General features: G+C 49.8%; 2 protein-coding genes across 2 annotated transcripts in view; both read left to right on the top strand.

Moving 5' to 3' along the window:
• MADCAM1 (mucosal vascular addressin cell adhesion molecule 1) overlaps nt 1-13,597 on the top strand; it is a 179,274-nt gene that overhangs the window by 50,823 nt on the left and 114,854 nt on the right. The window lies entirely within an intron of this gene.
• The window catches only part of BSG (basigin (Ok blood group)), a 41,949-nt gene continuing 31,058 nt past the window's right edge, over nt 2,707-13,597 (top strand). The window contains exon 1 of the mRNA XM_079961089.1: nt 2,707-2,896. Within this exon, the coding sequence (XP_079817215.1) occupies nt 2,824-2,896 (73 nt within the window). The 5' untranslated portion in view covers nt 2,707-2,823. The remainder of the gene's footprint in view (nt 2,897-13,597) is intronic.

The raw sequence follows: 13,597 nt of genomic DNA on the forward strand, positions 1-13,597 counted from the left end.
TTACCTTCCCGCCAGAGCAGTACCTATTTGTCTACTTGCACTTTGACGTGCTTTCGAACTGCTAGGTTGGCAGGAGCAGGGACCAAGCAACGGGAGCTCCCCCGTCATTGCGGAGATTCAAACCGCCGACCTTCTGATCGCCAAGTCCTAGGCTCTGTGGTTTAACCCACAGCGCCACCGCATCCCTTTACAGCCACCTAATTTGGTGGCTACCAATACCTGACACAGGAGGAGGGGAAATGCAGTTTTTTACATATGCATTGCATGAAGAAGTCCTTCCGTTTGCCTGTCCTGAATCTTTCAGCTTCATCGGACGAATTCCTCAAAACGAATACATTTAGGCAAGGCCAGAACCAGAGCCACATGCTCTATTCCAAATGCGGTTGCACCAAAGATTTTTACGATGGCATTCTTGATAACTACTGTTTTGTTTCTGATTCCTTTCCTAGTGTGGAATTTGCCTTTTTCCACGGCTACTGCAAACTGGGTCGACATTTTCACAGCGGTATGCGCTACAGCCGCAAGGTTTTTGTTCCTGGTCATCCAGTACCAGTTCAGGCTCCATGTGCGTAGGTTCACAAGCATCATTCGCAGATGAGCTGAGAGAGGAATATTGACTAACAATTCACACCACACTGAACAAAATACAGTTCCTAGGTTGCGGAGGGGGGAGGGAGCCATGATTGTGATACTGCTTTTAACAATACAGTGGTACCTCGGGTTAAGAACTTAATTCGCTCTGGAGGTCCGTTCTTAACCTGAAAGTGTTCTTAACCTGAAGACCACTTTAGCTAATGGGGCCTCCTGCTGCCGGTGCGCCGCCGCTGCCCGATTTCTGTTCTCATCCTGAAGCAAAGTTCTTAAGCCGAGGTACTATTTCTGGGTTAGCGGAGTCTGTAACCTGAAGCGTCTGTAACCTGAGGTACCACTGTATGGTGTAGATGGGGCCTAAGGTGCTTTTTGAGCCGCCTAGAGTGGCTGGGGAAACTCAGCCAGATGGGAGGGGTATAAATTATTATAAATTATTATATTTGAGATTTCTGGAAAGTGATCAAAGCATTTGAAAAGCACCGGAGCCGCTTTCTGCCCCAAACTGGTTCTCTAGATAGTTTGGGCTACACAACTCCCCCATCTGGCAAGTATTAACATCTGGATGGGCAGGCAGTTGGGAGGGGATCCGCCAGTGTGGTGTAGTGGTTAAGAGCGGTAGTCTCGTAATCTGGGGAACCGGGTTCGCGTCTCCGCTCCTCCAACTGCAGCTGCTGGGTGATCTTGGGCCAGTCACACTTCTCTGAAGTCTCTCAGCCCCACTCACCTCACAGAGTGTGTGTTGTGGGGGAGGAAGGGAAAGGGGAATGTTAGCCGCTTTGAGACTCCTTATAGGGAGTGAAAGGCGGGATATCAAATCCAAACTCTTCTTCTTTAGGAAGTGCTCGTGTCCCTTTGTCATTGGTGTGCAAAGGTTGTTGTTTAGTCGTGTCCGCCTCTTTGTGACCCCCTGGACCAGAGCACGCCAGGCCCTCCTGTCTTCCACTGCCTCCCGCAGTTTGGTAAAACTCATGTTTGTAGCTTTGAGAACACTGTCCCACCATCTCGTCCTCCGTCGTCCCCTTCTCCTTGTGCCCTCCATCTTTCCCAAGAGCAGGGTCTTTTCCAGGGAGTCTTCTCTTCTCCTGAGGTGGCCAAAGTCTTGGAGCCTCAGCTTCAGGATCTGTCCTTCCAGTGAGCACTCAGGGCTGATTTCCTTCCGAACGGAGAGGTTGGATCTTCTTGCAGTCCATGGGACTCTCAAGAGTCTCCTCCAGCACCAGAATTCAAAAGCATCCATTCTTCGGAGATCAGCCTTCTTTATGGTCCAGCTCTCACTTCCCTACATCACTACTGGGAAAACCAGAGCTTTTACAAAGGTAGACTGCCCCTAGACATGGAGGGTTTATTGGACCATCAAGTCCATTAAAAGAGCAAACTAATTTTAAAGCCCTTTTCAGGCTGATCTCTGGTCATTTTTTATTAACCCCCCCCACACACGCACACACTTTATTCCCTCGGGATTTTGCATTTGGAAATGCGACACACTTTTATTTTTTTAATCGGTTTCAAAACCTTCGGTGAAAAAAAGCAAATTTCCAAACAGCTGCCTCGAATTGTAATAACACCGCCTCTTTCAGCCTATTGTCCTTCCCCGGCACCCGTTGATGTTGACTGTGACGTCAGACGTACGGGCGCTGGAGCGGAGACAACGGGCCAACTTGGACTGTGATTGGTCCGGACACGTGTCCGTTTAGAGACTTCGCGTTCTCATTGGACAGCACCCCGTGAGAGTGGGGCCCCGATTGGTCGAAGCTGCTGCTGCCCCTTTCCTCTGCGTACGTGACAACCCCGGCGCCCCTCAGGCGAGAGGCGGCGCCCGTCCAAAGCAGGCGGCCCCTTCCACCTATTGGCTGCCGCACCAGTACATCGAAACGCCCCGCCCCTTTGCCGTCCCTCTTTGCGAACCGTTCCTCTCCCTCGAGACCCGCCTTGCCGCTCATTGGCTGGCCGCGCACGTCCTTCAACGCCAACCGACGACAACCTTCCCCCCCCTCGAGCCTTCCAACCGCCGCTCTGGGCTCCACCCCGGCGGCTCTCATTGGGCCTCCCTGCTTCCCTCCGCCCAATCGGCGCCCTCCCAGACCCCGCGCGCTTGCTGTGGTTGGCTGCGGCCGGCGCTTTCTCCCGCCCACTCCCGCCGGCCTCTCGCTCCCCTCAGGCGGGCTGAGGAGGAGACCGAGGGCATAAAGCGGGGCGGGAAGCAGCGGCGCCGCCGAGAGAGGAGAAGCGGCCATGGGCGCCTGGGTTGCTGCGGTGCTGGTGTCGGGCGCGCTGCTGTGTGCCGTCGGGGGCGCCTTCGGGGCAGGTGAGGAAGCGGCGTCGGGGGCGCTTGTGAGGGGAAAAGGCCGCGAGCGTCGCCTGAGGGGAGCGCGGGAAGGGGGGAGTCACTCGGCGGCGACGGGGCCTTACTCTCGAGGAACGCTGAGGCCTATGTGAGGGGGAAGGGGTGCAAACCCGATGGGGTCACGTGAGAAACTCATACACGTGTGTGTGTGTCTGTGAAGCGGTAATCCGAATCCAGCCCTCCTCAGAGTCACTCTCGACGGCGACGGGGTCTTACTCTCGAGTAACACTTAGGAGGCCTCTATGAGGGGGAGGGGGTGGAAACCCGATGGGGGTCACGTGAGAAACTCATACACGTGTGTGTGTGAAGCTGTAATCCGAATCCGGCCCTCCTCAGAGTAGAGTCTATCTGGACGGCAACGGGGTCTTACTCTCGAGTAACGCTTAGGCCTCTATGAGGGGGAGGGGGTGCAAACCCGATGGGGGTCACGTGAGAAACAAAACATACGTGTGTATCTGAAGCCGTAATCCGAATCCAGCCCTCCTCAGAGTAGACCCGCTGGCGGCGGGTGCCGTCACTCTCGACGGCAGCGGGGCCTTACTCTCGAGTAACGCTTAGACCTCTATGAGGGGGAGGGGGTGCAAACCCGATTGGGGTCACGTGAGAAACACATACACGTGTGTGTGTGTGTGTGTGTGTGTGTGAAGTTGTAATCCGAATCCAGCCCTCCTCAGAGTAGAGTCACTCGACGGCGACGGGGCCTTACTCTCGAGTAACGCTTAGGCCTCTATGAGGGGGAAGGGGGTGCAAACCCGATGGGGTAACGTGAGAAACTCATACACGTGTGTGTGTGTGTGTGTGTGTGTGTGTGAAGCGGTAATCCGAATCCAGCCCTCCTCAGAGTAGAGTCACTCGACGGCGACGGGGTCTTACTCTCGAGTAACGCTTAGGCCTATGTGAGGGGGAGGGGGTGCAAACCCGATTGGGGTCACGTGAGAAACATACAAACACACGTGTGTATGTGAAGCGGTAATCCGAATCCAGCCCTCCTCAGAGTAGAGTCACTCTCGACGGCGACGGGGTCTTACTCTCGAGTAACACTTAGGAGGCCTCTATGAGGGGGAGGGGTGGAAACCCGATGGGGGTCACGTGAGAAACTCATACACGTGTGTGTGTGTGAAGCTGTAATCCGAATCCGGCCCTCCTCAGAGTAGAGTCTATCTGGACGGCAGCGGGGCCTTACTCTCGAGTAACGCTTAGGCCTCTATGAGGGGGAGGGGGTGCAAACCCGATTGGGGTCACGTGAGAAACACATACACGTGTGTGTGTGTGTGTGTGTGTGTGTGTGTGTGAAGTTGTAATCCGAATCCAGCCCTCCTCAGAGTAGAGTCACTCTCGACGGCGACGGGGTCTTACTCTCGAGTAACGCTTAGGCCTCTATGAGGGGGAAGGGGGTGCAAACCCGATGGGGTAACATGAGAAACTCATACACGTGTGTGTGTGAAGCGGTAATCCGAATCCGGCCCTCCTCAGAGTAGACCCGCTGGCCGCCAGGAGGCCTCTATGAGGGGGAGCAGGGTGGAAACCCGCTTAGGGTCACGTGGGAAACACGCACACACGTGTGTGTGTGTGAAGCTGTAATCCGAATCCGGCCCTCCTCAGAGTAGAGTCTATCTGGACGGCAACGGGGGTCTTACTCTCGAGTAACGCTTAGGCCTCTATGAGGGGGAGGGGGTGCAAACCCGATTGGGGTCACGTGAGAAACACATACACGTGTGTGTGTGTGTAGCTGTAATCCGAATCCAGCCCTCCTCAGAGTAGACCCGCTGGTGGCGGGTGCCGTCACTCTCGACGGCAGCGGGGCCTTACTCTCGAGGAACGCTTAGGCCCATATGAGGGGGAGCGGGGTGCAAACCCGATTGGGGTAATGTGGGAATCACAAACACACGTGTGTGTGAAGCGGTAATCCAAATCCAGCCCTCCTCAGAGTAGACCCTCTGGCGGCCGGCGGGTGCCATCAGTCTCAACGGCGACGGGGTCTTACTCTCGAGTAACGCTTAGGAGGCCTATCTGAGGGGGAGCGGGGTGCAAACCCGATGGGGGTCACGTGGGAAACACACACTGTGTGTGTGTGAGGCTGCAATCCGAATCTAGCCCTCCTCAGAGTAGACCCGTTGGCACGGTTCCCATTCGACTCAGCTGGTGGGGATTGCGCTTTTGAGGAAAGCTCGGGCTGCCCCCCCTTTCAGTTTGGGAGTCAGGTGCGTGACCTCTTTCTCTCCCCCCCCCCATCTCTCTGGGTGGGTTGGGGGGGCGCCCATTATTATTATTATTATTATTATTATTATTATTATTATTGGCTGGGGAAATTGGTTTGTTACAAATTTTTGTATCCTCCTTTTTGTATCTTTCTGCTGCGAGCCACGCAGAAATTTGCAGCGGGGAGAAATAAAAATAAAATGTTAATGCTGGAAACCAGCAAACATCTACGGAAGTTGAAAAAAAAAGCATTTTGCCTGTGTTTCAAGTAAATTGGGGCAACTGTTTCAGCCCAAGGGCTGCATTCCTTTCTGGGCAGTCTTCCAAGGGCCACACGCCAGGGGTAGGCAGGGCCAGAGGCAGAAAGTGGTCAGAACAAAGAGTATGAATTTTATGAGAAAGTTCTCCCCACCACCACCTGTCTCACCTCTGAAAGGTCTCTGCCCTGAGCTGTCTACAATCTACACCTGGGTTATGTTACACTGTGTCTTTGCGCAGGCAGGATGGATTCATTTGCCACAACCCAATATTCTTAACGAGTTGACGGCATGTTACTATGATGTATGAGGTGGAGGGTAGCCTTTTATATTGCACAGACTCATCGGAGTGGTGGTGTACAGTATTTGTGTACAGGAGTGTGTAATCCTTGTTTGGTGAGGGAGATGCAGGCCAAGCTGAGGACGGAGTGCACAGGTGGCAAAGCTGATGTTGCTCTGTCTTAGTCTTCTGTGCCCCCCCACTACTTTTTCCATGATAGCAAATGCAGCTGTTCACTTACAGTGGTGCCCCGCAAGACGAACGCCTCGGAAGACGAAAAACTCGCTAGACGAAGGAGTTTTTCGTTTTCTTAGCCGCTTCGCAAGACGCATCTCCCTATGGGCTTGCTTCGCAAAACGAAGCTTGCCCCGCAAGCTCCGGGGATAGCGGGAAAGCGCAGCGCGTCTTCCCCACTGTCCCCGGACCTCTTTTGAAGCAAGGGGCGGCGGGGAGAAGATCACTTCTCCCCGTTGCCAGCCCCGCAATCTCTGGGGAAAGAGGGGAAGGCGTGCGCGTTCCCCTCTGTCCCTGGACCTGTTTAAAGCAAGGGGCGGCGGGGAGAAGATTGCTTCTCCCCGTTGCCTGCCCCGCAATCTCCGGGGACAGAGGGGAAGCAATCTTCTCCCCGCCGCCCCTTGCTTTAAACAGGTCCGGGGACAGAGGGGAAGGCGCGCGCCTTCCCCTCTGTCCCCGGACGGTCTCCATAGGAACGCATTGATTGATTTTCAATGCATTCCTATGGGAAACCGTGCTTCGCAAGACGAAAAACTCGCAAGAAGAAAAAACTTGCGGAACGAATTAATTTCGTCTTGCGAGGCACCACTGTACCTGAAACAGAGTATATGGGTGCCCTTGGGCTCTGTTGGGGTGGGGCCTCAACTTTGCTTGCTCTCTCCTTCTGGAAGCCACTAGCTGTTGAGAATGCAATTTCACAGCTGCATCACAGGTAGAGTTTCTTGGGCCTAGATCTCACCGAAATGGCAAAACCCATGTCTAGATGGGTCTGTCCGAATCTTAGGTGATTGCTACAAATGCAATCATCTTCTGCCAGCGTGCCCAGTGGTCAGTGTTTGTGAAAGTTGCTGGGGAACTTTCATGCTGCAGGCTCGAATTGATTTTACAGTAATAAAAAATTGCAATTTATTACTAAAAGCAACAGGGATGAAATGCTCCTTCCTATGAAAAGGAGGCATTGAGCAGGGCAATTGATGACCTAGAGGCATATTCTGTGGAGAATCCCAAGGAGCAGATAAGAGACACCTGGAGCCACATTCAGCAGCTGAACCTGAGGTTCCCTATAAGTGTGGCACAAAGTTGTATTCTAGGTATGCCTGAAGGGATATACATGTTGTTTTTAAACTATGTCATTAATGTTCAGATGCCCCTCTTTTATCTCTCTCTTGCTCTCTCTCCACTAACTCAGTTATGGTAAAGCTGTGAACTGGCTTCAGCATTTGCAATTGGATCTCCTGTCTTTAACAAAACTAAGAAGAAAATGTGTATAATTCTAAACCCTTGTTACAGGATAAATCTTTTAAAGAAAACCAAAGCTATCAGTCCGTTGTTAGCAGGAAAAGACATCTCAGACTTCTGCTCTGATTCCCTGTCCCTTATGTATCACTAAGTTAGGCAGATCCATTAATTTCAGTCGGTCTGCCCTGAGTATGGCTAACTCTGGGAGCCTATGCCCAGAGAGGGGGGAAACACAGGGACATCTGCAAGAGAACCAGGCATCCTTGGAGGAGCTTCCATTATCATCCCTGTGATGAGCAATGGCTGAACAATATGCAATTCATTTCTTAATTGGGGCTGACCTCCCCCTTGCAGAAGAGAGATAGGAGTGGGCTTCTCTGTTGGAAGGAATACAGAGTATGTGTGTATGGAATTGCCAAGTGTTCCCCCAACTCAGTCTTCATGCAGTGCAGTAAGATGCCCATAGAAGGTGACTTTTTGGTCTGCCCACCCTACTTCGCTGCTTGTAAGCATGGGAACAGGTAGAAGCAAGTAACTTCCTGGGAAATTTTCTGGTGCCCCAAAGCAGGGGCTGCTAGCTGTATTATTATTACTAGTTTTAATGCTCACCAGAAGGTCCCAGGGTGGGGGCAGCAGTCTAAAATACACCGTTAAAACAACTTTAAAGCAAAGGGTGTAGGGAAGCCTGTGGCTGCCTGTCCCAAAGGTGCCACAGTGGCAGCCCCGGCCCTAGAGAGCAATCTAATTCATTGTGTTCATTTGATTCTTATTCAGTAAACAAAGTTTAAAAAGAAACACCTTTGTATTTGCAGTTGGAATCCATTAGGAAGGAGAATGCTTTATGGCCAGAATGAAATGCTTCCTCCCACATCACTAGGAGTAAGGCACTCGATTTGTGAGGGCCCATTTTCTTTCAATAGCTTGCGTGGATTCGGTGTCCTTTCTACAGTGGGGGGTTACCAGGACATGCCTGCTGGGTTGTGGGAAGACTGAGTTTCTCTTCACAAGGAGAGGTGAGAGGAAATGGTTCCCATATTAAGGAGGATGGAGATGGCAAATGGGATCCTTGGCATGCCGCTCCTCATTGCCCTGAAGACAGAGATTGGATTTTATTGTGGGCTTCGGCTGTGAGGGGGATGAAAAAGCTGGGGCAGGGTAGGAAAGAGACTATATGGTACATTGACTTAAAAACCCTTACCATGTTCTAAGGTTGGGTCAAGTTATGCCCAAGCATAGCTGTGTGTGGGTGTCTTAATCCTACTGGGATTGAGAAAAGGACCATTCCCAGGATCATGCCCTTTGTTCATTGACAATATTTTTTTTTGTTTCCCCATCCTCCCAAAATATAAATCTGGAGGAAGGTTTGAGAACAGTATCATTTTCTTTAGTGAAACTCTTTGCTGCTTTGCAGATTAGCTGGTTTCTCACCCCTGCCCTTCTTTTCTGAGGCTGTGAGATTGTTCATTGATGGAAACACCCCTTTTAAAGCTCTATAATTAAGGTTTTCTATGTTTTCTATTTTTAATGCAAACACGCAGTTGAGCCTGTTCCTCTTTCTTCCTCCTCCCAGCTTGTTCAGGATTTCTCCCTCTTCTTATTTCCAAATAGTAAAATAAAAAAATTACTAACAGTGTACGTGCTAGACAGGAAAGTTTTCATCATCTTGACCAGTTGTAAAGGGGAAACTGACCATCAGTCTTTAAAACAAGAAGAAAAATTGTTTTAACTTCTAGTAGAGGGTTGGCTCAGTCATTGAACTGCATGGCCAGTGACCAGGAATTATGGGAGTATATCAAGAATATCTGGAGGGCCACATGTTCGAGTGAAATAATGTTTGCATCTGGTTTTTCTCTCTGGAACTGTAAATGCATCCACACTTCATCTAAACATCTAGTCCAGGAGCAAGAAACCTTTTTCAGCCCGGGGCCACTTTTCCTTCTGGACAACCTTTGTGGTTAACACAGCAACAGGCAGGACCAGGTGCAGAAGTGGGTTAAGGTCAGGTTAGTTTCTATACACACACATCTATCTTCCATCTGGGCATGTGAAAGGACCGTGTTCCAGCTGGGGGAGTTCCAAGGGCCAGGAAGACAGGTCTGGAGGGCCATGATCGGCCCCTGGCCCAAGGTTCCCTGCTCCTGACTTTTACCTAATGCTGCTACATCAAATCTAAACTGGCATGGTTCTTGAATGAGAAGCCACCATTTGTTTTTTACCCTGAACAAAAACGGTGTTCTCGTATTTCATGACATCTTTATTTGTTTTCCGCTTCCTTTGAAGCAGTTGGCGGTGTGGGGCAGGGGTCCTGCAGTACAAATACGCTGCAGCCTCCTGCAATATTGTTGATTCTTTTGGCCTGAAAGCAGCAGGTGGGAACAGAAGGCATTGTACTTCAAGGCTCTGCAGGAGTGGGGGAAAGGGTGGTGGTCTAGATCTGTGTCTCCATCCTGTCCTCAGGCTGTACCATCCTTGAAACTTATTTTTTAAAAAAAAAAAACAAAAACAGATTTGGGTTCATCAGCTGGCATTCAGACCACCACTGCACAGGCTTTTGTTTGTATGGTCGTAATTCTGTTGCTTGTTAATTTTTATTAGGGCCTATTAAAGCTTAGCATTAATACCCAATGAAGCTCCTCAAGATTAAGTGTTTGCAAATGTAGCCTGGTATTTAATTAGCTCTCCGCTTAAAGACCTTTCCCGTGAGAGGCTTAGAACCTGCCTCACACTGGCAAGCCGGCCTTGTTACGTCTCCTTCTCCTGGCCCCCTTAGTAATGCTGCTTTTGTTGCAAGTGGTTTCCCAGAATATCCCCGTGAGTCTGGCTGGCATTTCTAAGCCCGTGAAGACATTCTGGGCTCTGGAGTTCACCTAGTCATCTTTCAACAACAGGGTGGTAAACAGATCAGCCATTTGTGTGGATTTAAATATCTTTGCTGCCCTGTTCCATAGGCTTGGAAGGGCTTAGAACACTGTACATCAGGGGTGATGGTCTGGACGATGACCTCTGGTTTCAGTAGCTTCTGAAAAGTGTTTGACATATTCATGGTTGTATGAGTGGCTCTTTGCCACAGTGGCTATTGTTGTAAATAAAAATATGCCCTTTTCCCTTATGGGGTATCCAAGAGCCCATATAGAGTCCTTACGTAGGTTCCCTATTGGTAGGAGAAGATAACAGAGGCCAACCAGAGAATATTGAGAAGCAAAGCAGCTAGTAAGCTTGATCTTTATTGATCTGTTGCAACAGGGTGCTCCCCTCACACGCAGGAGAGGAAGAGGACCCACAAAAATGCTGTGCAAGGGTTTATAAAGACTTTTGAAATTCCCATCCTCTAGATCAAGACCACCCCCAGAAACATTATGCATACATCACAGAAGGGGTGTAACCTAAGACCACCCCTCGGATACATCCCACCTACATCACAGAAATTTAAATGTTGTTTTTCTCTTGTCCTTGTTTATCTCCTGTCTGGCAGGTTACTTGATTGGAATGCCTGGGGAGCCTGGCCAGTCTTTTGTAGTGATAAATACTTAGTTCCTGGGCCACGCCACAGGCTCACACCTTTATTCAAACACAGATTAAGACAGGATTTTTGAAGGAAGAGACAATGGGGAGGCTTTTCCATTTTGACCATGCAGAGAAACATTTGCTCAGTTTAGGAATCAAAATGGTTCCAGGTTGGCTTTCCTGTGCTGATCTATGTACGTGTGGTTATGAACGTTGCCATATATCTAAGACCATAAAATTCCTATCACACTATAGCAATCCTCTGGATTTGGAGGCGGTCTTCCTTTTTTGCCCTGAGGGCAGGCTCCCCAGAGGTATCTACGTGGTTTCTATGGGAAGCAGGATTCCAGACAAGGTGGGCACTCACACAACCCACAGCATGAAATAGGCCAGAATGAATGGTCTTAGTGGGGTGAGGTTGCAGATGACCTTGCAAACTTAGGGCATGGGTGATTGGATTCCTTGCTTATTTTTCAGAGCAGTGGAAACCGCAGCCCTGCTTGGTTACAGAGCACTTGGACATAATTCATGCAACAACCTTGTAAGGGAGGTAATTGTTCTTCCCATTTTGCGAATGGGCAGTTGAAGCTGGATTTTCCCCCTCAGCCAGGCATGATTTTGTCTACCCACATTCAAGGCCCAGACAAACGGGTTCCTTGAATTGCACTGCTGTCTTACTCTACAGGCGCCTTCACCAAACCCTGGTGCCTTCCAAATCAGCCTCAGCCAACGTTGCAGGCTAAGACATCTTGGGGACACCAGTTTGATGAAGGTGGCTGAAAAACATTGAGACTATAATCATTTAGTGGGATAACTCTTGCTGCAGATGCTGACCTTTGTGTAAAAGCCCACAGATTATTGTTTGATCAGACCAATCTTTGAGCAGATCATTAGCTTAGCTGCTCTGAGAGCGATCATGTGGTGCAGCTTTATAGTTACCCTTCCGGCTTTTAGTGGGGGAAAAAACCTCTAGCAGGCTTGAGCTACAAAATGGGAGGCTGAGAGCAACCGTCTTGTGAAACACCAAACCCTTTAGCGGCTCTCTTCATCTGTGTAATTCCGGGTACACTTTGCTTGCTTACAAGCTGTTGTAAATGCTTCAGAGATGCCGCAACTGTTGGGCTATATTGTTTCATCCACCCCAGTATCACTGAATGCATCTGGAAGCAGGTCCTCACCCAGGGATGGCTAGCCTGTGATCCCCACTAACTGGTATTCAGAGGCACTTACTGCCTTTGACAGTGGAAGAACATGACAGATAGCCTTCTCCTCCATGGATTTGTCTAATCCTTTTTGAAAGCTGTCCAAGTTGGTGAGAGCCCACTCCTGCCACCATAACCAGTCAGGAATAATGGGAGCTGGGAGTCACAACAACTTCTGAAGGGCTGCAGGGGTTCCTTGTCCTGCTTTAAGCTGCAAAGCACACAAGAGAGTTTTTGTTATTAGATCCGTTTGACAGCCTCTTGTGTCCTATCTTAACTTAGAAACACCTTTTGAAGCTCAAGGAATTCTCCGTGGGAGGTGAAAGCAGCCTGGGAAACAAGGAAGTGCCCTCTCTTCTCCTGTCTAGATTTGCTTTGCAGAGGTATCAGCCATATACATCTAAGAACATCAAAACAGCCTGGTTGCTGGATCAGGCCAAAGCACACCCGTTCCAGAATCCTACCCTCACAGTGGCCAACTTTGGCAAGCCTGCAAACTGGACCTGAGTGCAGTAGTGCTTTTCCCACTTGCAGTTTCCTGCAACTGGCTTTCCTCAGACAGTGGAGGAGAGAATGTAGCCATTGTGGCCAGTAGCTGTTAATAGCCTTATACTGCATGAATCTGTGTAATCCTCTTTTTCAAGTTGGTAACCATCACTACTTGTGGGAGTAACTTCCAGAGTTTAATTGTGTGGGGACATCGGAGGGAGGGGGGAGTTGGTGTTTATAGTTAGTTGTTTCTTAAATGCATCTCTTGGGGTAGGTTTGTGTGGGTTTTACCTGGGTAAGAGCTTATCTGAGCTGGTCCAGCTGTCCTACTGCTTGCTATCTAGGCACTTTCGAAGTGCAGCTGTGGGATACTACGCCTTGGATTTGTCCACTCACCATCTCTCAGGTCCCTTTCAGAGAGTTTGCACTTCCAAATGCCATCTTGCACTGCTTGCAGAAAGTGCAAGTTTTTCACTTGTTTCACAATTATCCCAATATCTGGACAGATCTGTACCTTTTGCCCCTGAATCTTCATGCTGTCTTAGCATGGTCTCCTTGTAGGGCAAGCAGCTGGTTCAGAGGGCAGGTTTTGAGTGGCAAAACAATAGCTTTTAAAAAAATTGCTGCTTACATTTGTTGAAGAGCTGCCGTTTTAGATTTGCAGCCTTGGGTTAGTTGCAACATGAAGCCTCCGCCCTGTTGAAAAAATGAATTCTTCCCCAAACCATCTCTTTGTATGAGGTTGGGCGTATTTAGAAATGCCAGGTTTCTTCAACTTAATCTGTTTTTGATGTTGTTTCGGTTCTAAAGTGCCAAAGAGTGAAGTTTAGTCAGGATGCCTCATGGCCTAAAATTAGAGATGGGGAGCCTGGGGGCCAAATGCAGCCCTCCAAGCAATCCTGTCTGGCCCTCAGAACTCTCCCTAGGTTGCAGACTTCACCAGCCCTGTTTCCCACACTCCTTGACTGCATTTGCCTGACTGGAATATGCCCTTGAACTCTGATATTGGCTCTTGATCTCCAGAATTGTGTGGGTGTAGAAACCAGCCTATGGTCCAAATGAGAAAATTGCCACTCACTGCTCCACACTTTTTGCACTGCCCACTACTGGCATGTGGCCCTTGGAAGATTGCCCAGAAGAGAATGTGGCCCCTAATGCTGGAAACAGTTCCCCAAGCCCTAGCCTAAAATATGAGATGAGCATCCAGTCCCAGGCATGCAGAAAATTGCATGGAGGCTTAGGCTGTGCTGTGCTTTGT

This window comes from Podarcis cretensis (genome assembly GCF_951804945.1).
Source record: "Podarcis cretensis genome assembly, chromosome: 18".
NCBI lineage: Eukaryota > Metazoa > Chordata > Lepidosauria > Squamata > Lacertidae > Podarcis > Podarcis cretensis.